General features: G+C 55.5%; 1 protein-coding gene across 8 annotated transcripts; it reads left to right on the top strand.

Annotated features, from left to right (window-relative positions):
• Positions 1 to 182: 182 nt before the first annotated feature.
• On the top strand, positions 183 to 21,111 carry RASGRP2 (RAS guanyl releasing protein 2). Of its 8 annotated transcripts, none has more exons than XM_010348269.3 (17): positions 183 to 1,031; positions 3,346 to 3,494; positions 4,161 to 4,263; positions 4,748 to 4,810; positions 5,164 to 5,295; positions 6,087 to 6,237; positions 6,435 to 6,608; positions 6,769 to 6,885; positions 10,361 to 10,642; positions 11,325 to 11,402; positions 11,640 to 11,762; positions 12,057 to 12,172; positions 17,439 to 17,580; positions 17,818 to 17,854; positions 18,899 to 19,078; positions 20,657 to 20,724; positions 20,891 to 21,111. In XM_010348269.3, exons 2-16 carry the CDS (start codon positions 3,422 to 3,424, stop codon positions 20,716 to 20,718), a joined length of 1,833 nt encoding a protein of 610 aa, XP_010346571.1. In that variant the 5' UTR covers positions 183 to 1,031; positions 3,346 to 3,421; the 3' UTR covers positions 20,719 to 20,724; positions 20,891 to 21,111. The 8 variants fall into 8 exon arrangements, with proteins under 8 accessions (XP_010346571.1, XP_074257772.1, XP_039327174.1 ...); XM_074401671.1 differs by lacking the exon at positions 183 to 1,031 and adding an exon at positions 1,469 to 1,556 and having other exon boundaries at positions 3,351 to 3,494; positions 20,660 to 20,724; XM_039471240.2 differs by lacking the exon at positions 183 to 1,031 and adding an exon at positions 1,498 to 1,556.
• Positions 21,112 to 22,582: the final 1,471 nt, after the last annotated feature.

The following is a 22,582-nucleotide window of genomic DNA, read 5'->3' as shown; positions in this document are numbered from 1 at the left end:
AGGGAGGGGACAGGGGTGGGAAGTAGAGGGGGGCGACCCCTTGGGGGCGGGGCCTAGGACTTTCCAGCCCCTTTCCTGGCGTCACCCTCCCCGCCTTTCTTCCCAGTACCGTGTCCATACTAGGTCAGCGGACAGCCTGGCTGGCCGGGGGCGGGGCGTCTGCCTGGGTGGGGCCCACCGGGGCTGGGAACCGGGACTCGGGCTGAGGCCTCCCGGACCACGGAGAATCCACGCTGTCGGGGGCAGGACCCAGGAGCGGGAGGAAGCCGTGGATACTCAGTGCCTTCTTGGCTCCGCCCTTAGCCCCGCCCTACTGCGGCGTTTAAGGGTCCCTTAGCAGGTGGCTACGCTCGATGCAAAGTCGGGGGAGTGTTAGGGCAGGGAACACTCGCAGACCGCCTAGGCTAGGCCAGTGTCACTCTTCATTATGGGGAAACTGAGGAACAGAAAGGGCCTGTTTCTAGGTCTTACATTACCAAGGCTGAGGTGTAGGGGCGCTCCTGGGTCCCCCGCGCCGAGGCTGGGAGGGGCACGCCTCGGAAGGGTGGTTTGGGGTCGGTGGTTTCACAGTGAGTGTGTTTGAAGCCAAATGGCCGGAAACCGTTACCCGCCCTCCTAGGCCCGGCTAGTGGGGACCCCAACTGCCTGCGGCTGCCCCTCCCAAGTTCCTCCCTGCCGGCCCGGCCTCCAGGCTTCCAATCCCCAAGCTGCGGAAAACCCACCGCCACATGCGGCTTTCCCGTTCCATTCGGCCCTGTGGGGAGCTAGGCTTCCCGGGCCGCGTTCCTCCTGTGTGAACTGGCCCCCCGCCCCCATTCCCAGATCGAGGCCGCGTCTCCAGGTAGCCACGATTTCATTCCTCGCTCCCCACAGGCCCCTCTCCCCAAAATGTTCCCATTCTTGTCCTAGCCCCTCCCCCAGACGATCTCAAGGACCCGCTGTCCCCACGCCCCCGACCTCCACCAGGCCTGTGCCGCCCGCTGCCCAGAGGAAGACGCCCGGTCCCGGGCCGGGTTAGCCCCGTGGGAACGGTTTGTCTCGAAAACAGGAACCCGGGCTGGGGGCTGGGCGGGGCGCCCCTTCCCCACCGCAGTCCGCTTCCTGCCCCTCCCGGTTTCCTCTGCCTGACACCCAGGCAGGGCGGGGGGCACTGGGGCGTTAGGGTGGGGGGAGGGGCTCTTCGCTTTGGTCCCCCTCCGCGTCCCGCGGGGCTCGGCCTCCGCTCGCCCACCCTTGGGGCAGCCAGTGGCGCAGACCCCCGCCCGCGGCCCTCGCCTCCGGGGCGGTGCGGCAGGGGAGGGGTTAAGCTGCCGCAGGGACCGCCGCTTGCGGGGCGAGAGGGAGCCCCCGGTGGGGGAGGCGCAGCCGGTGGTGCGGAGACAGGCGCAGGGGCGGAGGGGGGAGGGGGCGGCCCGGCGCGGGGGCGGGGCGGCGGGGAGCGGGGCCGCGGCGCGGAAAGCTGGCGGGAGCCGCAGCCGCAGCGAGGCCGGCGGGCGGGAGCGCACGGAGGTGGGGCCGGCCGGGCCGGTGCGGGCTCCTTGCAGCAGGTCCCAAGAGTGAGTGAGCGAGCTCGGGCGGGGCTCCAGGCAGAGGAGGGCGCCCCCAGGGTCCCCCACTGGGGCGGCGCAGGCGGGCTGGGGGCGGCGCGCGGGTGGGGAGTCTGCGACCAGGGTCGGGGAGGGGAGCAGCGGCCACGAGAGCTGAGGCGCGCTAGACCCCCGAAGGGCGGCGGACCTCCTCGGCGCACCAGGCTTTTCCCGGCCACGTCCCAGCGGGGCCCTCCCCCGCGAACCCCCATTTGACAGATGAGAAAATTGAGGCTCCGAGAGGCAAAGTGATTCTCAAGGTCACACGAGGAAGCGGCAGAGCCAGGCGGGGACGGCTCTGGGTGGCTCCTAGGAAAAGTCCGCCTAAGAACTCCGTCCTGGAGCTCCCCCGTCTTCCAGCCAAGGTTGGGGGGAGTCTGTGTAGGGCTGGGGTACCTTTCCGTGGGGCAAGGCTTTGCCAAAATCTGGAAGTGAGGGGAGTCAGGACCCTGGGGCCGCAGGGCGGGGCCTGTACCGCAAATGGGAGGGGGGCGACGGAATGGGCGTGCGCACCCACGGGGGTGTGTGCATATGTGTGGGAGTGTACATGCGTGGAGAGGCACTGCCTTGCGTGTGTGCACACGTGTGACGATGTCAGCGCTGCTGTGGCCGCGGGACTCGAGGCTGGCCTGGCTCAAGTGAACAGCGGGTCCAGGAGGCGACCACGTCCGCGGGTTTGCATTCTGGGGTAGACAGCTGGGTATGTGTGCCTGAGGGTTCCTTCGTGCAGGTGTGCACAGGGCGTCGGTGCCATTGTGTGTGGGAGACGGACGATCGGAGGCCGGTGCCTGTGGCCCGGTGCGTGTAAGTGCGGGCGCCTGCACCTCTACGTAGGTCCCGGGCCTCCGACGAATAACTTGGGTGTGGAGAGAGTGTATGCGCCTGCCAGTGTATGACCCCGCCAGTGACCGGAGTTGCTAACGGTGTCATACACGCACCGGCCACCCCGAGAGGGCGAGCGCCCCCCTCCGGACACCCTGCTTCTTGCGCGCTCACAGTTCGCCTGTGCCGGGCCGGGGCTGGGGTCAGGAGCGGGGATAGGGAGGAAGATGGCCAGTGGACAAGCTGAGCCGGGAGCCCTGGGACCTTTGCAGAGGTGGCCAGGGAGCGCCCAGTTCCCAGGCTCAGGCTTCCCGCTGACGCCTCCCGGTCGCGGCGGGCTCCCCCCGCCCTAGGAATGTTCCTCTCCCATCTAGTCCGCTTCTCCTAGGGCAGGCCCCTGGGGGCCGCCACAGCCCCGCCTCGCCTTCCCGGGCTCCCGAGAGGGGGCGAGGCGGGCAGGACGCCTGGGTTCTCTCCTCCCCCTCCCATCCCAGGGAGAAATTCCTCCGAGGTCCCCTCAGGCTCCGGGTTCCCAAAATAACCCTGCGGGGGAAGGGAGGCTGTGGAGGGAGGGAAGCGGGCGGGGCGCAGAGCGGAGCTGCGGGGTGCTGCAGGTGCCTCTGGGGAGAGGGCGCGAGGAGAAGGGGGCCTGCGGGGCCTGGGGTGCTAGCCAGCCCTGGGATCCTGGCTCGTCCCCGTCCTCGTGAAGCCCCTCGGCCCTTCCGCGACTCCAAGGGTGGGCCGGAAGCCTCTCGGAGGGTTCGTTTCCCAACTGGAGGGTTGCACCATCCCGGGCCAAACCGTTTAACCCCGGGAGTGGCCGCGGCGGACAACTCCGCCCCTGCCCAGCAGGGGGCGTGCCTGCCCCGCCCCGTTCCTGCCCGCGGGGCCGCTCCCCCGCCCGCGCCTCCGCAGACTCCCGCTCTGCCTCTCCCAGGACAGGGGTTCGGTCCGAACCCGGTGGGAGGCTCCGGGAGCGCAGCTTGGGCCCAGGCCACCCCGCGCCAGCGGCCATGGCGGGCACCCTGGACCTGGACAAGGGCTGCACGGTGGAGGAGCTGCTCCGCGGGTGCATCGAAGCCTTCGGTGAGTAGCTAGGGAGGGAACACGGATCTGAGCCCAGCCCCGCTTCTGAGCCTGGGTCGCTGCCTCCCAGGCACCGTCCAGGGTACAGCCCTGGTCCAGACCCACCCAGGTCCTCAGCGTGCAGTCTCTAACGAAAGCCTCCTCTGCATCGCAGGGCAGAGACGCACGCAGATGAGGTTTCCCTTGTCCAGCCTTCCCCAGCGGCGGCCAAGGGAGGGCCGGGTCCCGGACTCTGACACAGGAGGGGCATTATCGGTCTCCCGGGGGATCCGGAGGAACTTGCTATCTCCGGCCTGGAAGCTGTTTCCGGCCAATGGGGGGCGGCTTATCTGGTGAAGGGGTGCCCCTTCCTCCAAGCACTCAGGAAATGACCTCTGGATTCTTGACCCCGGGGAACCCAGGCTCCTTCCGCCCCAGCTGGTTCCCCTCCGGATGATGGGCGGCTGGGGCGCTCCCCTCCTCCAGTCCTCGGAGCTTGCCTATCCCTCGCCCACCCCACCTTTCCTCTCTAATTTGCCTCCTGCTCTCGGAGTCCTGGGCAAGCAGGAGGTGGGCGGGGTCGGGCGTGCACCCGAGGGGCTGACAGCAGGCGGGCTGCGGGGTGGGAGCGAGGCCTGGTCCCTGCGGACCCAGCTCAGCCTCTTGTCTTTGACCCTAACGAGTCAGATGACTCCGGGAAGGTGCGAGACCCGCAGCTGGTGCGCATGTTCCTCATGATGCACCCCTGGTACATCCCCTCCTCTGAGCTGGCGGCCAAGCTGCTCCACATATATCCTTCACCGGCCTTGCCATGGCGCCTGCCGTCGGAGTCCATGCTCAGCCCCTCTGCCCAGACCAGGCACAGAATCAGCCTCGCCCCTAAGCATAGGCCCCTCCTTATCCCAGAGCTCAGGTGTCGCCCCAGCCTCCAGCTAGGGCCCAGGCTCTGCCCCCTCCTTGCCCCTGGTGACCCAGCTTTGCCCCCATGCTCTGTCCCCAGCCGAGGCTTTGCCCTCCTCCTGACTCCAGGCCCCGTCCACCTCCTGCCTCTCCCTGCCTCTGTCTCAGAGCCCTGGCTCTGCTCTCAGCCTTCCTCCGCACCTCATCCTTTACCCCCACCTCCAATCCTCCCAGAGCGCAGGCCTCACCTCCAGCATCCCACCTGACAGCAGGCCCCATCCCTAGAACTCCTAGAAACAGGCCCCGCCCTCAGCCTCCATCCACTTAGGCCTCCCTTTCTAGAGTTAGGCGGCCTCCTTAACTCTCTCCTTTACCTACCAACAATCCCGGAAGGACAACTCCAATTCCCTGCAGGTGAAAACATGCCACCTGGTCAGGTGAGTCTTTCCCCAGGGCTCTGGACCCTCCCCTTTCTCCCTTCTCTCTGGCTTCAGGCTGCCCTGAAGGAGGGGGCAGGGTGCTGCTCTTCTGGGAGTGGGGTTGAACCCTGGCTTGTCTGGGTGGGCTGGGCTGCCACAGGCTCACCCCTTCCTGGGTCTGGGACTTAATTTCTTTTCTGCGCAGTGCGGGTGGTTGTCTCAAGGGTCTCATGTACACTTTGAGAAGGAAAGAGCTGGAACCGTAGTTTGAGGCTCTTCTTCCGTGGTGACTACAGTCTAAGATAGTGCCTTGCAGCCTGCTGGGTGACGATGGGGGAGGGGCTGTTTTGGGTGACTCCCTGCTCCTCCAGGTACTGGATCTCTGCCTTCCCAGCGGAGTTTGACTTGAACCCAGAGCTCGCTGAGCAGATCAAGGAGCTGAAGTCTCTGCTAGACCAAGAAGGGAACCGGCGGCACAGCAGCCTCATCGACATAGACAGCGTGTGCGTGGGGGGAGCAGAGAGGGCGGGGGGAGGCGCTCAGTATTCTATACCATCTTCGCTTAATAAATGTCTGTTGAATTGAATGAGTGAGGGTCATGTCACTCTCTCGCTTAAAAACCTTCCATGGCTCCCTATTGCCTTCAATATGCCTCCTCTGGGCAGCTTGGTGTTTGTGCCTCATCTCCCACTGCCCACTGCCATTCCCACACACCTCCTCCTGCAGCCGAGTGGGTCCCCTCCCCGTGGCCTGAGCTCCCGTGTCCTCTCCCACCATGGTGCTCTGCTCATATCATCCCCTTACTGCCTCCTCCGTGTTACCAAGCCTAAGCTCAGGCATGAAGTCTCTATGGGCTCTGAGGGTTCAGGGCTCTTCCAGGGTAGAATTTGTCATTGCCTCCTCTGTTCTCCATGGCACTTTGTACAGATTCCTGTACAAAGACCTCTGTACATGTGTCACGCTGTTTTGTGATCATGTGTTTCTGTGTCTGTCTCCCTCAGTAGACTGTGAGCTCCTCGAGGGCAGGAACCGTTGTCTTACTCATCTCTGTATTCCCAACGCCTAGCACAGTGCCTGGCACAGAGTACGTTGTTCACAAACTTGTGTTGAGTGCATGATGGGGTGTGGGGAGAGGTGGAGGAGTTGCTGGGACTGGGAATATCCGTGCCTAGGACAGTGCCTCACATTGTGTGGGTGTAGGTCCTCAGTCAGTGTGAATGGCGTGTCTGTGTGAGCGGGGGGTCATGAGCCACGCACGTGTCCAGCCAAGGGCTCACTCCCCCTGCCCCCGCAGCCCTACCTACAAGTGGAAGCGGCAGGTGACTCAGCGGAACCCTATGGGACAGAAGAAGCGCAAGATGTCCCTGTTGTTTGACCACCTGGAGCCCCTGGAGCTGGCGGAGCATCTCACCTACTTGGAGTATCGCTCATTCTGCAAGATCCTGGTGCGGCCCAAGGGTGGGAGTCAGGGGTCCAGTGAGGGCTGGAAGGGAGTTTTGGAGGGGCAGGGTCCCTGGGGTAGGCTGGGTCACAGGGTGCATCGGGGGTTTCAGTGTAACCGAAGGACAGCTGGAGGGCGAGGAGTGGCCATTGGCGAGTGGAGAGGCTGGGAAGGGGCTGAGGTCACTCCTCCTGCCTCCAGTTCCAGGACTATCACAGTTTCGTGACTCACGGCTGCACCGTGGACAACCCCGTCCTGGAGCGGTTCATCTCCCTCTTCAACAGCGTCTCGCAGTGGGTGCAGCTCATGATCCTCAGCAAACCCACAGCCCCGCAGCGGGCCCTGGTCATCACACACTTTGTCCACGTGGCGGAGGTGCCTGCCCCTCCCTCCCTGTGTCTCCCAACCTCTCCCCATATGCCTGTCAGGCCAACCCTTCCTTTCCCCTAAGCCACTGCCTTCTCTCCAGAAAGGCTAGGCCAAATTCTGGGCCCACTCAGTGACTCCCTGCCTCCCCTCCCCATTCGCCTTCCAGAAGCTGCTGCAGCTGCAGAACTTCAACACGCTGATGGCAGTGGTCGGGGGCCTGAGCCACAGCTCCATCTCCCGCCTCAAGGAGACCCACAGCCACGTTAGCCCTGAGACCATCAAGGTGCCTGGGACTGGGGAGGGGCCGCTGCTTCCCAGGTCTGTCTTCACTGGGTCCACCCAGCAGCACTGGGGGCTGGACACAACTGTCCTCATTTGACAGATGCGGAAACGGAGGCTCAGAGGGGTTCAGTGCTTTTCCCAGTTTGCACAATGGCAGCGGCAGAGTGGGGACTCACAGGTTGTCCTGGACCCCAAAGCTTGAATTTTTTTTTTTTTTTCCCAGGGTCTTTCTCTGTTGTCCAGACTGGAGTGCACTGGTGCAATCACAGCTCACTGCAGCCTTAAACTCCTGAGCTCAGTTGATCCTCCCACCTCAGCCACCTGAGTAGCTGGGACTACAGGTGTATGCTGCCATGCTTGGCTAATTTTTTGTATTATTATTATTTTTTTCTGAGATGGAGTTTTGGTCTTGTTGCCCAGGCTGGAGTGCAATGGCTTGATCTTGCCTCATCACAACCTCCATCTCCTGGGTTCATTCTCCTGCCTCAGCCTCCTGAGTAGCTGGGATTACAGGCATGTACCACCATGCCCAGTTAATTTTGTATTTTTAGTAGAGATGGGGTTTCTCCATGTTAGTGAGGCTGGTCTCGAACTCCTGACCTCAGGTGATCCACCTGCCCCAGCCTCCCAAAGCTCTGGGATTACAGGCGTGAGCCACTGCGTCTGGCTTTATATAATAATAATTATTATTATTTTTGTAGAGATGGGGTTTTGCCACAATACCCAGGCTGGTCTCGAACTCCTTGGCTCAAGTGATCCACCTGCCTTGGCCTCCCAAAGTGCTGAGATTATGGCGTGAACCATTGCGCCTTACCACTTTTCCTTCTCTTTCATTTATTATTATGTTTGAAGTACTGAGTAATATACATATAGAAAAGTCTATAAAAACATATGAGGCCGGGCGCGGTGGCTCAAGCCTGTAATCTCAGCACTTTGGGAGGCCGAGGCGGGTGGATCACAAGGTCAAGAGATCGAGACCATCCTGGTCAACATGGTGAAACCCCGTCTCTACTAAAAATACAAAAAATTAGCTGGGCATGGTGGTGTGTGCCTGTAATCCCAGCTACTCAGGAGGCCGAGTCAGGAGAATTGCCTGAACCCAGGAGGCGGAGGTTGTGGTGAGCCGAGATCGCGCCATTGCACTCCAGCCTGGGTAACAAGAGTGAAACTCCGTCTCAAAAAAACAAAAAAAAAAACATATGAGGCCGAGTGTGGTGGCTCACGCCTGTAGTCCCAGTGCTTTGGGAGGCCGAGGGGGGCGGATCACTTGAGGTCAGGAGTTTAAGACCAGCCTGGCCAACATGGTGAAACCCCATCTCTACTAAAATACAAAAATTAGCTGGGTGTGGTGGTGCGCCTGTGATCCCAGCTACTTGGGAGGCTGAGGCAGGAGGAGAATTGCTTGAACCCGGGAGGTGGAGGTTGCAGTGAGCCAAGATTGTACCATTGCACTCCAGCCTGGCCAACAGAGTGAGACTCTGTCTCAAAAAGAAAAGAAAAGAAAAGTATATAAAAACATACGAATAGGTTGGGTGTGGTGTCTCACCCCTGTAATCCCAGCGCTTTGGGAGGCCAAGGCAGGCAGATCACAAGGTCAAGAGATCGAGACCATCCTGGCCAACATGGTGAAATCCTGTGACTACTAAAAATACAAAAATTAGCTGGACGCGCTGGCAGGTGCCTGTAATCCCAGCTACTCAGGAGGCTGAGGCAGGAGAATCACTTGAACCTGAGAGGCAAAGGTTGCAGTGACCCAAGATTGCACCTCTGTACTTTGGCCTGGTGACAGAGCAAGACTTCGTCTCGGCCGGGCGCGGTGGCTCAAGCCTGTAATCCCAGCACTTTGGGAGGCCGAGGCGGGTGGATCACAAGGTCGAGAGATCGAGACCATCCTGGTCAACATGGTGAAACCCCGTCTCTACTAAAAATACAAAAAAATTAGCTGGGCATGGTGGCACGTGCCTGTAATCCCAGCTACTCAGGAGGCTGAGGCAGGAGAATTGCCTGAGCCCAGGAGGCGGAGGTTGCGGTGAGCCGAGATCGCGCCATTGCACTCCAGCCTGGGTAACAAGAGCGAAACTCCGTCTCAAAAAAAAAAAAAAAAAAAAAAAAAAAAAAGACTTCGTCTCAAACAGACCAACAAACAAACCATATGAATAGTTTAAAGAAAAATTGTAAAGAAAACGCTATGTAACTACTGCCAGGTTGGGAAATAGAATCTTACCAGTACCTGAAGCGCCCAGCACCTTAGAGCATGACTCCCTTCCCGAGACTTTTGCCATGACGATCTTGCTTTTCTTCATAGCTTCACCACCTAGATATGCGGCCCTAAACAATGTGGGCTTTTTGTTGCCTGTTTTGAACTTTCTATGAATGGAATGTTGTTTGTATTATTGTGTGTCTTGCTTCTTTCATTCCACATGGTTCTGAGAGTCTTTTCATTCTGTTATGTGGAGCAATTGTTTTTTCATTTTCATTGCCATAGATTTTATTGTAAGTCTACCTCCGTTTGTTTGTTTGTTTATTTACTTATTTGAGACAGAGTCCCACTCTGTTGCCCAGGCTGGAGTGCAGTGGGATCTCGGATTACTGCAGCCTCCATCTCCCAGGTTCAAGTGATTTTTGTGCCTCACCCACCCAAGTAGCTGGGATTACAGGCTTGCGCCACCACGTCCGGCTCATTTTTTGTATTTTTTTTTTTTTTTTTTTTTGAGACGGAGTTTCGCTCTTGTTACCCAGGCTGGAGTGCAATGGCGCGATCTCGGCTCACCGCAACCTCCGCCTCCTGGGTTCAGGCAATTCTCCTGCCTCAGCCTCCAAAGTAGCTGGGATTACAGGCACGCACCACCATGCCCAGCTAATTTTTTAATATTTTTAGTAGAGACGGGGTTTCACCATGTTGACCAGGATGGTCTCGATCTCTCGACCTCGTGATCCACCCGCCTCGGCCTCCCAAAGTGCTGGGATTACAGGCTTGAGCCACCGCGCCCGGCCAATTTTTTGTATTTTTAGTAGAGACAGGGTTTCACCGTGTTGCCGAGGCTGGTCTCGAACTCCTGAGCTCGAGCAGTTGGTCCGCTTTAGCCTCCCAAAGTGCTGGGATTACAGGCATGAGCCACTGCGCTCAGTGGGTTTTTCCAGTTTTTGCTGTTTGGACGGGGCGGCTGAGTACCTTCTTCCAGGTCATTTGTCCTGTACTGCCTTGCCGCCCTGAGGCTCTGTTTCTTATTCTGTTAAATGTTGATGATATCCTGCGTCCAGACCTGGTTTAGAGGTGTGGTGTGTTTGGCAGTGGGCATTGCCTTGAATTCATGGCACTGGATTCAACCCCCAGGGCCTGAGAGAGCCAGTTCTGGGGGACGGTAAGGGAGGATTTTACTCTTTCACCTGTCGCTGACCCTGTCCCTGACCCTGGCTCCAAGGCTGAGGTGGGGAGGATAGTTGTAGGGGTATGACCCTCTGCCCTTTGTCCCCAGCTCTGGGAAGGTCTCACTGAACTAGTGACGGCGACAGGCAATTATGGCAACTACCGGCGCCGGCTGGCGGCCTGTGTGGGCTTCCGCTTCCCCATCCTGGGTGTGCACCTCAAGGACCTGGTGGCCCTGCAGCTGGCACTGCCTGACTGGCTGGACCCAGCCCGGACCCGGCTCAACGGGGCCAAGATGAAGCAGCTCTTTAGCATCCTGGAGGAGCTGGCCATGGTGACCAGCCTTCGACCACCAGTACAGGCCAACCCTGATCTGCTCAGCCTGCTCACGGTGGGTTTTGGCCAGGAACTGAGGTCTGGCCTGGGCTCTGGGGTTTGGAGTAGATGCTGAGGAGGGCTTCAGGCTCTGGTCTGTGGACTGAGGTCTGATCTCCAGGCTGGCATGTGGACTGTGGGCAGTTTGAGCTGGGCCTGAGTCCCGGGTTGAGTTCTGGCAGTGAGTTGTGTTCTAGGGCTGGGCTAAGCTCTGCGTTCTGTGGGCAAGGGTGGTTTCTAAGCACGGCCCCGGCTTGGAGTGAAGTTCTGGGCTTGGCTTTGCACTTCGTCTTGGGGTCTAGGGTGGGAGTTTTGTTCTGGTTTAGATCCAGATGAGGTTCCAGACATTGGGCTGGGGCTTAGGTATTAGGGTTTGGAGTGGATTCTTAGCTGCTTCTGGGCTCTGGATGGGATCAGGGTTGAAATCAGAGCTGCGGCTGGGTTCTGACCTGGCTTCTTCGCTGAGAGATCTTGGCAATATTTGTGTTCAACGTTTGGGTCCACGCTGCGGTCTGATCTCTGTGTTGGGATGGCGTGGGGTTGCTGTATGCTGTGTTCTAAGCCAGGCTTTGTCCTGAGTCTAGCTTCTGACCCGAGCTCTGGGCTGAGCTGTGCCCTCTAGGTGGAACTTTGGCCCTGGGCTCTGTGGCTGCGGGCAGAGGCCAGTGGGTGTGATGAGACCTGTGTGTGTGTCCCAGGTTTCTCTGGATCAGTATCAGACGGAGGATGAGCTGTACCAGCTATCCCTGCAGCGGGAGCCGCGCTCCAAGTCCTCGGTGAGAGGGGACTCCCTCCTCGCCACTCTGCCTCTCCCTCCTGAGAATCCTGGGATGTGAGGACAGGAAGAGCTCTTAGCAGCCACCTCACCCATCCTTCTTGAAGGACAGAGGCATCCTGGGGTGGGCCAGTGGCCTTGGGCAGTCTTCCCTCTCCCAGGGATTCTCCTGCCTGCTCCCCTGGGCTCTGGGTTCCCTCTGCCTCTGGCCCTAGCTCAGGCCTGACCATTTCCATAGCCAACCAGCCCCACAAGCTGCACCCCGCCACCCCGGCCCCCAGTGCTGGAGGAGTGGACCTCAGCTGCCAAACCCAAGCTGGATCAGGCCCTCGTGGCGGAGCACATCGAGAAGATGGTGGAGGTGAGCGGCGAGAGGCCAGTTTGCTGGAGCGCTGTCCTGGGAGCCAGCATGAGTGTCCTCTTCAAGACCCGGCACTCAGCCCCCAGGAGTCAGGGCCTGGCAGGCCAGCTTCGTGGGGCTGAGGCACCCATGGGTAGGGTGGGGGTGGGGGTAGGGGTATGGAACAGGGGCAGTGTCGGAGACCTCTCTGAGATACACCTCATCCCAGGGACTGGGAACGTGGGAAGGGACAGGCCCTGACGTCCCCTTTATTCTCCCGTCTCCTGGCTCTGCGTGTCCCTCTGTGTGCCCCAGTCTGTGTTCCGGAACTTTGATGTCGATGGGGATGGCCACATCTCACAGGAAGAGTTCCAGATCATCCGTGGGAACTTCCCTTACCTCAGCGCCTTTGGGGACCTCGACCAGAACCAGTGAGGAGGGTTGGGGGCCTGGGGGAGAGGGAAGGCAGCCCGGCCTACTTCCGCCTGGGCTTCAGTTTCCTGTGTGCAAGATGAGGCCACTGAGCCAGATGATCTTGGCCTGGGAAACTGCCAGTGTGGGAAGGGGCGCTTCTTTTCGTGGGGAGGACAGGCTGCCAGCTGTGGAGGTGCAGTGGTATCTCCTGAATTCAGACAAATGAGGGGGCTCCACCTGAGTCTTGGTAGCCTGGGGACTGTGGCTACAGAAGTGCTATTTTATTTGTGGAGCTCACAGCTGTCAAGAAGTGTGGGCAAGTCGAGCTCCCGGATAGCTTGTTTTACTGAATAGATAAGAAAGGTTTGTAATTAGCAGCACCCATTTGCTTATCAACAATTCATAGGCAGACAATTTGGAAAAACAGCTGGTTCTCCGAAGTAGGTTAGACATGCCCCCTGCAGCCAGATTCAGGCCCTATTTTTGCTAAGCAGACAAAACTCCATTCAAAATTTACAGTCCATCTCAGGTCTATTTATTTTTTAATGTTACCTGTATTTCAAAAATCTGTTGTTTTTTATTTGCTCATTACAGAAATCCATGGTAAAATAAAATGTAGGTAGTAAAATAAATTTATAGTGAACACAGTGTTTAAAGTAAGAAGTGAGAGTCCAGGCATGGTGGCTTATACCTGTAATCCTAGGACTTTGGGAGACTGAGGTCAGAGGGTCGATTGAGGCCAGGAGTTCAAGCCTAGCCTAAAAAACATAGGAAGACTCTGTCTCTACCAAAAAAAAAAAATTATTATTATTATTTCTGAGACAGAGTCTCACTCTGTCGCTCAGGCTGGAGTGTAGTGGCACAGTCTCAGCTCACTGCATGGAGATGGGTGGTACGTGCCTGTACTCAGGAGGCTGAGCCAGGAGGATCCCTTGAGCCCGGGAGGTTGAGGCTGCAGTGAGCTATGATCACACCACTGCACTTCAGCCTGGGTGGCTGAGTGAGACCACCCCATCAAAAAACCCAAAAGAGCAAAAACAGGAAGAAATGAAAGTTCCCTCTTTACTGTTCCACTGGTAGACGTTGCATTGATTAAACACTGAACAATATTAAGCTTGGCAGCATGTGGGTCTATTTTCACAGGCACGTGCACATTGATAGAGATTTTGTTTGTTGGTGTCTGTTTCATGGACAAACAGGATTAGAGTATAAATCCAGTTCTGCTTGTGGCTTTTATCATAGCTGCTTTATTTCTTCTCCTAGAGTTTAGGCAGAGGTAGTTGAGTTCCATGTTAGCTCCCTAGGTTGGTGGGTGGATTTTTATCTAGACCACTGAAACTTGCCGATGACCCTTTGAGACCTTGGAGGCCTTGGCTTTATGCAGCAGCCTCAGCCTTAACCCTCCACCTCCTGCAGGCTCCAGGCTGCGTGTGTGTGTGTTTGTGTGTGTGTGTGTGTGTGTGTGTGTGTGTGTGTGTGTGTGTGTTTGTGTGTTGGTGAGGGGGAAGCCCTGGTTGGGGGTTAAAACCTAGCACTGGTTCGGCAGGAGGGAGACCAACATCCACCCCAGGACCAGTCCCGGCTCACCGCTTCATTGTAAAACTCCCTCTTTGTTTCTGGAATCTGGGGGTTTTCATTTCTTTCGTATAAAATTACCTACGCATTTATAGCAATTGTCGATATATCTTCTTTTTTTTTTTTTTTTCCGAGATGGAGTTTTGCCCTTGTTGCCCAGGCTGGAGTGTAATGGTGCGATCGTGGCTCACTGCATCCTCCACCTCCTGGGTACAAGCAATTCTCCTGCCTCAGCCTCCCAAGTAGCTGGGATTACAGGTGCCCCCAACTATGCCTGGCTAATAATTGTATTTTCAGTAGGGACAGGTTTCCACCATGTTGGCCAGGCTGGTCTCGATCTCCTGACCTCAGGTGATCCACCTGTCTTGGCCTCCCAAAGTACTGGGCTTACAGGCGTGAGCTACCACGCCCAGCCTTTTGTTGCTTTTGCTGATATATCTTTTTTTTTTTTTTTTTTGAGACGGAGTTTCGCTCTTGTTACCCAGGCTGGAGTGCAATGGCGCGATCTTGGCTCACCGCAACCTCCGCCTCCTGGGCTCAGGCAATTCTCCTGCCTCAGCCTCCTAAGTAGCTGGGATTACAGGCACGCACCACCATGCCCAGCTAACTTTTTGTATTTTTAGTAGAGACGGGGTTTCACCTTGTTGACCAGGATGGTCTTGATCTCTCGACCTCGTGATCCACCCGCCTCGGCCTCCCAAAGTGCTGGGATTACAGGCTTGAGCCACCGCGCCCGGCTGTTGATATATCTTTAACCAGTTTCTAGGTACTTGTAGTAGTGGGGTTTTCTTTTTTCTTTTCTTTTTTTTAAAATCACCATCTTCTTTTTTTTTTTTTTGAGACAAAGTCACTCTGTTGCTCAGGCTGAAGTACAGTGGCACTATCTCGACTCACTGCAACCACCGCCTCTCAGGTTCAAGCAATTCTCATGCCTCAGCCTCGCAAGTAGCTGAGATTATAGGCATGCACCACCACACCCAGCTAATTTTTGTATTTTTAGTAGAGATGGGATTTCACCATGTTGACCAGGCTGGTCTCGAACTCCTGACCTCACCTCAGGTGACCCACCCACCTCTGCCTCCCAAAGTGCTGGGATTAGAGGCATGAGCCGCCACACCCAGGCTAAAAACCATCTTGACAGAACTACATGGCTTTTTTTTTTTTTTTTTGTCTTCGTTCTTGTTTTCCACTTAACCCTTGATCACAGACATCTTTCCATGTGGATTAATGTAGAACTACCTCATTCATTAGAACAGCTGCAGAGTATTCCACTGTGCGGCTAGGCTATCACTGACCTAACCATCCTCCTGCTGATGCACATGTCAACTCTTCCAGCTTTTCACTACGATTATATGACAGGCTGCTGTGAACGTCCTTTTACTGACCCACTCAGGCCAGTATTTCTGTAGGAGAAATTCCTAGAAGTGGGATAATTGGATCAAAAGATATGCACATTCTAAATTAGGAGAGAGACTGCCAAACTGACCTCAGAGAAGGTTGTACCAGTTTGCACCCCCATCAGCAGCGTGCGAGTGCCTGCTTCCCAACTTCCTCGCCAGCAGTGGATGCTATAAAAAGCTTCACAATTTTGCCAGTCTCCCTGGCAAATGGTATCTTGGTTAAATTTGCATTTCTTTAATACTAATGGGGGTAGGGTATCTTTTCATGTGTTTATTGGCCATTTATTTCTTCTGTCAATTGCCTGTTCAGATTCCTTGTCCATTATTCTACTGGTTTGTTGGTCTTTTTCTCATTGATTTTTAGAATCTCTGTTAATGGATGTTAACCCTTTGCTGTTGAATGTGTTTGCAAATATTTTCTCCCTGTCTGTCATTTATGTTGTCTTTTTCCACATAAAATTGAAAAACTTTTGTGTGCTCAATATGTCAGTCTTTTCCTTTATGGCTTCTTAGATTTGTGTTCTGTGTAGAAAGGCCCCCAGCCCCTTAAGATTATACAATTATTATCTTATATCTTTTTTTTTTTTTTTTTTGAGACAGGGTCTCTCACTTTGTCACCCAGGCTGGAGTGCAGTGGCATGATCTTGGCTCCTAACAACCTCCACCTCTCAGGTTCAAGCAATTCTTGTGCCTCACAAGTAGCTGGATTATAGGCATGCATCACCATGCCTGGCTAATATATATATATATATTTTTTAGACGGAGTTTCGCTCTTGTTACCCAGGCTGGAGTGCAATGGCGTGATCTCGGCTCACCGCAACCTCTGCCTCCTGGGTTCAGGCAATTCTCCTTCTTCAGCCTCTTGAGTAGCTGGGATTACAGGCACGCGCCACCATGCCCAGCTAATTTTTTTGTATTTTTTTTTTAGTACAGATGGGGTTTCACCATGTTGACCAGGATGGTCTCGATCTCTTGACCTCGTAATCCACCCACCTTGGCCTCCCAAAGTGCTGGGATTACAGGCTTGAGCCACCGCACCCTGGCTAAATTTTGTATTTTTAGTAGAGAAGAATGTAGGCATATATATATATATATATATATATATATATTTTTTTTTTTTTTTTTTTTTTTTTTTTTTTTTTTTTTTTTTCTCTTCTTGCTCTGTGGCCCAGACTGGAGTACAGTAGTGAGATCTTGGCTCAGTGTAAGCTCCACTTCCTGAGTTCACCCATTCTCCTGCCTCAGCCTCCTGAGTAGCTGGGATTACAGGAGCCTGCCATCATGCCCGGCTAATTTTTTTGTGTTTTTAGTAGAGATGGGATTTCACCATATTGTTCAGGCTGGTCTCAAACTCCTGACCTCATGATCAGCCTACCTCGGCCTCCTGAAGTGCTGGGATTACAGGGGTGAGCCACCGTGCCCCGCCCTATATTTTTTTCTAAATGGCCAGTTATCCCAATGCTCCCTTGATTTGGAGGACCACCTGGATTATACATTATGAACCCCCTCATACAGCAGGTGGCAGTGTCAAACGAGGGCCAGTCGATGGGAAATAGCACCTGGTGGCTGAGGACCTTGCTGTCTGTGCGGACACTGTTGTAAGCACTTGACGTGCATTATCTAATTTAATCCTCACAAAAATCCTATGAAATAGGAATGATCATTACGCCCATTCATAGATAAGGAAACGGAGGCATAGGGAGACGACCCAGCTGCGGGTCAAGAGGCAGGGAAGCAGAGCTGCGATTTGAACCAAGGTCTGTGTCTAGAACATATGTTCATTCCTTCCCTAAAATACATTCATAGATGAAGAGGGCCTTCTGCGGAAAACCCTGGGCTATGTGGGAAACCCTGGATTTACAGGGCTCTTTCCAGCGCGACGATGCAAGAGTGAAAAGGGATGCGTGTTCTCCCAATCTCTCCTGGTCCCAGAACTCGTTAGAGCTCAGGACTCCCGACAGGTGTTTTACAGTACACTTTCGGAGCCCGAGACTGATGGTTCCATGAAAAGTACACAGTCCTTTTAGTTTACATACCAAGTGTGAAGTGGGCAGGGCAGGCCACTCTTCTGAGAAGGAAAAGGGACACGTCCAAGACCACACTGGTTAGCGGCAGTTCCCACATCTGCCTGACCCTTAGTCCAGGAATGCCCTTGGATTAGTCCTGGTACTCTGCCCCAGGAGTCCAAAATCAGGAGTTCCATGAGGACCTTTGATTTGGTAGGGGGTTTCCCAGTGGGATGGGTTAGGCCAGCGGTGGGCGGTCCTGGGGAGGATCCGAGCTGAGGCGCCCCTCAAACCCTCCACAGGGATGGCTGCATCAGCAGGGAGGAGATGGTCTCCTATTTCCTGCGCTCCAGCTCTGTGCTGGGGGGCCGCATGGGCTTCGTACACAACTTCCAGGAGAGCAACTCTTTGCGCCCGGTCGCCTGCCGCCACTGCAAAGCCCTGGTGAGCGCCCCTTTCCCGGCTCACTGCCAAAGCCACGCCCCTGCAGCCCCAGCCCCGCCTCTGCGGGAGCCTTTCTCAACCCAGGCAAACCTGGTTAACTCCACCTCCCTCTCCTCCTGCTGTTCTGCTCCTGGCCCCGAGGCGGGCTCTAAAGCCCCAGTCCCACCCTCAAGAAGGAAGAAGTAGAGTCATCACCTCCAAATCCGTCCTCTCACCACTGCCCCTCCTCTATTGCAGATCCTGGGCATCTACAAGCAGGGCCTCAAATGCCGAGGTGAGATGGAATGACTGGCAGGGCTGCTGGGCAGTGTTTTTTTTTGGGGGGGGGAGAGTTACTATTTTGGTGGGGCAATTGCTTAGGAGTGAAGTACCTTAAAATCAGAGGCACATGGCTGGGCATGGTGGCTCACGCCTGTAATCCCAGCACTTTGGGAGGCCGAGGTGGGCGATCATCTGAGGTCAGGAGTTTGAGACCAGCCTGGCCAACATGGTAAAACCCCATCTCTACTAAAAATACAAAAATTAGCTGAGTGTGGTGGTAGGCGCCTGTCATCCCAGCTACTTGGGAGGCTGAGGCAGAATTGCTTGAACCTGTGAGGCTGGGCGCGGTGGCTCAAGCCTGTAATCCCAGCACTTTGGGAGGCCGAGGCGGGTGGATCACGAGGTCAAGAGATCGAGACCATCCTGGTCAACATAGTGAAACCCCGTCTCTACTAAAAATGCAAAAAATTGGCTGGGCATGGTGGCGCGTGCCTGTAATCCCAGCTACTCAGGAGGCAGATGCAGGAGAATTGCCTGAACCCAGGAGGCAGAGGCTGCTGTGGTGAGCCAAGATGGCGCCATTGCACTCCAGCCTGGGTAACAAGAACAAAACTCCGCCTCAAAAAAAAAAAAAAAAAAAAAAAAAACCAGAAAGAATTGCTTGAACCTGGGAGGCAGAGATTGCATGAGCTGAGATGGCACCATTGCACTCTAGCCTGGGGGACAAGAGTGAGACTTTGTCTCAAAAACACAAAAAAACAAAAACAGAACACAAAACCCACAAAGTCAGAGGTGCAAGATGATTGATGTGAAGGGAGACGCCTTTAAGAGGCCATTTATTTTGGTGAGGCAGCTGCCCATGAAGAGAGAACGTAGGATGGGAGAGGGCACAGACTGACAATTACGAGAATGAGAACACTTTGGAAGGAGACTCTTATTCTGGTAGGGCAGCTGCTCAAGAACAAAGGTCCCTGGGGAGGGGTGCGAGCCTGTGGGATGGGATGGAGGGTTTTCTGACCAATGGCCCTGACTGGGCTCTCCATTTGCCCTCCCCCAGCCTGTGGTGTGAACTGCCACAAGCAGTGCAAGGATCGCCTGTCAGTGGAGTGTCGGCGCAGGGCCCAGAGCGTGAGCCTGGAGGGGTCTGCACCCTCACCCTCACCCACACACAGCCACCATCACCGCGCCTTCAGCTTCTCCCTTCCCCGCCCTGGCAGGCGAGGCTCCAGGCCTCCAGGTGAGAGGGAGTCATGTGCACCCTGTGGAGGGAGGGATGCAGGGCCATTGCGGCAGAGTATTAACTGATGGAGGATGGAAGCCATTCCAAAGTGCCTAATTCTCTTTTTGTGATGGTACAGTAAAGAAGGGACAGGTAAGGGTGCCAGAAAGTGGCCAGGGAGCCCTGGATCTTCCACGCTGAGGTGAGAGACCCTAATTTTTTTTTTTTTTTTGAGATGGGGTTTCACCATGTTGATCAGGCTGGTCTCGAACTCCTGACCTCAGGTGATCCACTTGTCTCAGCCTCCGAAAGTGCTGGGATTACAGGCGTGAGCCACTGCGCCCAGCCAAGATCCTAATTTATAAAGAGGTATAAAAGTGAAAGAGGCTTCAAGATTCCAGTTACAGCCTTATTTTGTTGGTGTGATTAACGAAGGATTGGAGAAGGTGTTACGTGAGCCACTGGCTTGCCTTTCCCTTTTTCCGCTGCTCTGGAGGCTCTTCTGAGAAAAGATCCCTTGCGCTGATAATGCCCCGGAGGCTCTCTTGGGGTCTTTGGTGGTTTTAGGTCAGTTTGCTGAATGGCAATTGGCCAAATGATTATTTTGCCGAGAACACTCTGAACAACTTATGTTAAACTAGGGTCTAAGGTAGTTGACCACAACTGTTTGGGTTGGCATAAGTCCTCAAAAAAACAGAGGCAGGCACAGGGCATACATCCTCAAAAATAGAAAAGATAAATCCATTTGCATTGAGCCTTCCAGAAGTGCTGGGGTCTAAAATGTAAAATACACACAAAATTGACATTTAAGCAAACAGTGCTGACAAATCTGTGGTTGTGAAAAAGCTGTGGCAAAACGAAAACATAGAAAAAAAGCCTCAAAAACTGGGCTGAGGCTGGGTGCGGTGGCTCACGCCTGTAATCCAGCACTTTGGGAGGTGGAGGTGGGTGGATCACCTGAGGTCAGGAGTTCAAGACCAGCCTGGCTAACAGGGCAAAACCTTGTCCTTTCTAAAAATACAAAGGAGATCGCTTGAACCTGGGAGGTGGAGGTTGCAGTGAGCCAAGATCGCACCACTGCACTCTAGCCTGTGCGACGAGAGTGAGACTCTATCTCAAAAAAAAAAAAAAAAAAAAAAAGCCGGGCGCGGTGGCTCAAGCCTGTAATCCCAGCACTTTGGGAGGCCGAGGCGGGTGGATCACAAGGTCGAGAGATCGAGACCATCCTGGTCAACATGGTGAAACCCCGTCTCTACTAAAGATACAAAAAATTAGCTGGGCATGGTGGCGCGTGCCTGTAATCCCAGCTACTCAGGAGGCTGAGGCAGGAGAATTGCCTGAACCCAGGAGGCGGAGGTTGCGGTGAGCCGAGATCGCGCCATTGCACTCCAGCCTGGGTAACAAGAGCGAAACTCCGTCTCAAAAAAAAAAAAAAAAAAAAAGGAAAAGAAAATTTGGCTGTTAGGTCATGCAGGGAGTTGATTTTTGGTGGATGGGTCTGCTACTGGCATGATGTAGATGCCTCTGTGGAGAGGCAAAGGGTTGCCGAAGTCCCAGGGACCTGGGAGTGTATTTCTGCAGCAATCCCCCTCCCAGCAGAGATCCGTGAGGAGGAAGTACAGACGGTGGAGGACGGGGTGTTTGACATCCACTTGTAATAGAAGGTGAGTCCTCCCACAGCTGGCACCAGAGCTCCCCACTGAGGGCCGGGGTGGGGGTGGGAAGTATCAGGGAAATGGGTGCTCTATCCAAATGGCCCAAGCCAGGTGGGCTTCTACCTTGTGGTTGGGGGGGGGGCATCTTCCTCACAACCTGTTTTTCTCTTCCCAGCTGTGATTGGATCAAGGACTCATTCCTGCCTGAGAGAAAAGACTTCAGCCAGAGCAGGGAGCCTGGGGGTGTTGGGGCAGGAGGCTGGGGCTGGGGGTGGGATTTGAGGGTGGCATGCAGCTAAGGGCAGGGCCAGGGCTGGTGTCCCTAAGGTTGTACAGACTCATGTGAATATTTGTATTTTCCAGATGGAATAAAAAGGCCCATGTAATTACCCTCCACCATCAGCGCCTAGAATCCCCGGGGCGGGAGTCGGGGGTGCTGTACTTTACAGGATGATAATCTTGGGAGCTAGAACTTTGTGGTCAGAGAAACTTGGGAGGTCTAGAATCTCGTGTGTCTGGAATCTTGGAGGAAAGAATCTTAGAAGCAGAAAACCTTGGAACAGAATCTTGGGGAGGGTCTAGAATCTTGAGGAGGCCGATTCTTGGACATCTAAAATTGGAAACTAGGTCTTTGCACCTGAATTGCAGGGCCCGGTGGTCATGCATACCTGAAGTCTTCAGCCCACGGTCAAAATTCTCTTGCTGGACAGGGGGCCTTTCAGCCCCTGCTTGGACACTTCCAGCAACAGGGCTCTCACTGCAGGAATTGTGGGCAGGAAAGGGGCAGTGCAGGGTTGCTGCCTGTGAGGGAAGGGAGGGAGGGCCCTGGGCAGTCCTAGGGCCCTGCTGGGCTTGTGCCTCAGGGCGGGGGCTGCACTCCTCGGTCTTGCAGGCTCTTGGCCTGGTGCTGCTGCCAGCCGGAAGGACAGTGACTTCCAGAGGAAATGCATATTGATCCTGCTCTCAGCCTCCGGTGGTGGCCTCTCCCAACCCGGCTCTTCCCTACTGAGCCTGCAGCACGGAGGTTTTGGGGGGGTCACTGCTATCTGAAGAAGGCTAAGGCTACTTCTGAGGCTGGTCTGGCGGTTTACTAAAGGTTCTGGACCTGGCCTGGGGTGCCCCTGGGGTCAGGAGACTCCAGACAGCAGTCCTGACAATGGGAGCTACCTCCCCAGTCCCCCAAACTGGGAGGTGTCCTGCAGCAGCTGTGGGATTGTACTGGGGTGGAGACCTGAGCACCTTTAACTCCAAAGCACAGTATCTTCCGGCCTGTCAGTGGCCTCCGTTCCCCAATGAATGCCCTAGCCCCCCAACCCCAGGGTTTCCCCACATCACACCCATCCCTGCTGTGAGGCCCCACTCCCCGCCGGCCAATTCTTTATTTTGGGCCACTCCTTTCTTCCCAGTCATCTCTCTCCTGAAGGCCTAGCCCATGTTGGGCCCCCCAGCCGTGTCTCTGCATTGGGTGCCCCCCACCCCTCCTTCTGTCCTCAGCCCCCTCCGCCCTTCCCCCTATTGAGGCTGTAATATCCGTTTCACGATTTGGGGGCTGAGTTGCTATAACAACAGACGGCGATTGTGTTGTGAAGAGCAGCTCGCTCCTGTGCTGCCTGCCTCCTGCACTGCCTCCATCCCTGCAGCCCAGCTGGCTCCTCTCCTCACCACCCTCCAGTTCCAGTCTGGCCTCTTCCTGGGTGTGTGTGTGTGTGTGTGTGTGTGTGTGTGTGTGTGTCCAGGTCTGCCCCACCTGGGATGTGATGTACCTGTCTTTTCATGGTTGCATGTGTCTGAATTTGGTGTCTGGGCTTCGAGTTGTGTGTGCCTGTGTGCATGTGTGTGCATGGACATGCATGCTGTATTTGCTGTG

The sequence above is a fragment of the Saimiri boliviensis genome, chromosome 6, assembly GCF_048565385.1.
Source record: "Saimiri boliviensis isolate mSaiBol1 chromosome 6, mSaiBol1.pri, whole genome shotgun sequence".
Lineage (NCBI taxonomy): Eukaryota > Metazoa > Chordata > Mammalia > Primates > Cebidae > Saimiri > Saimiri boliviensis.
This window is presented reverse-complemented; position numbering and strand designations above follow the sequence as displayed.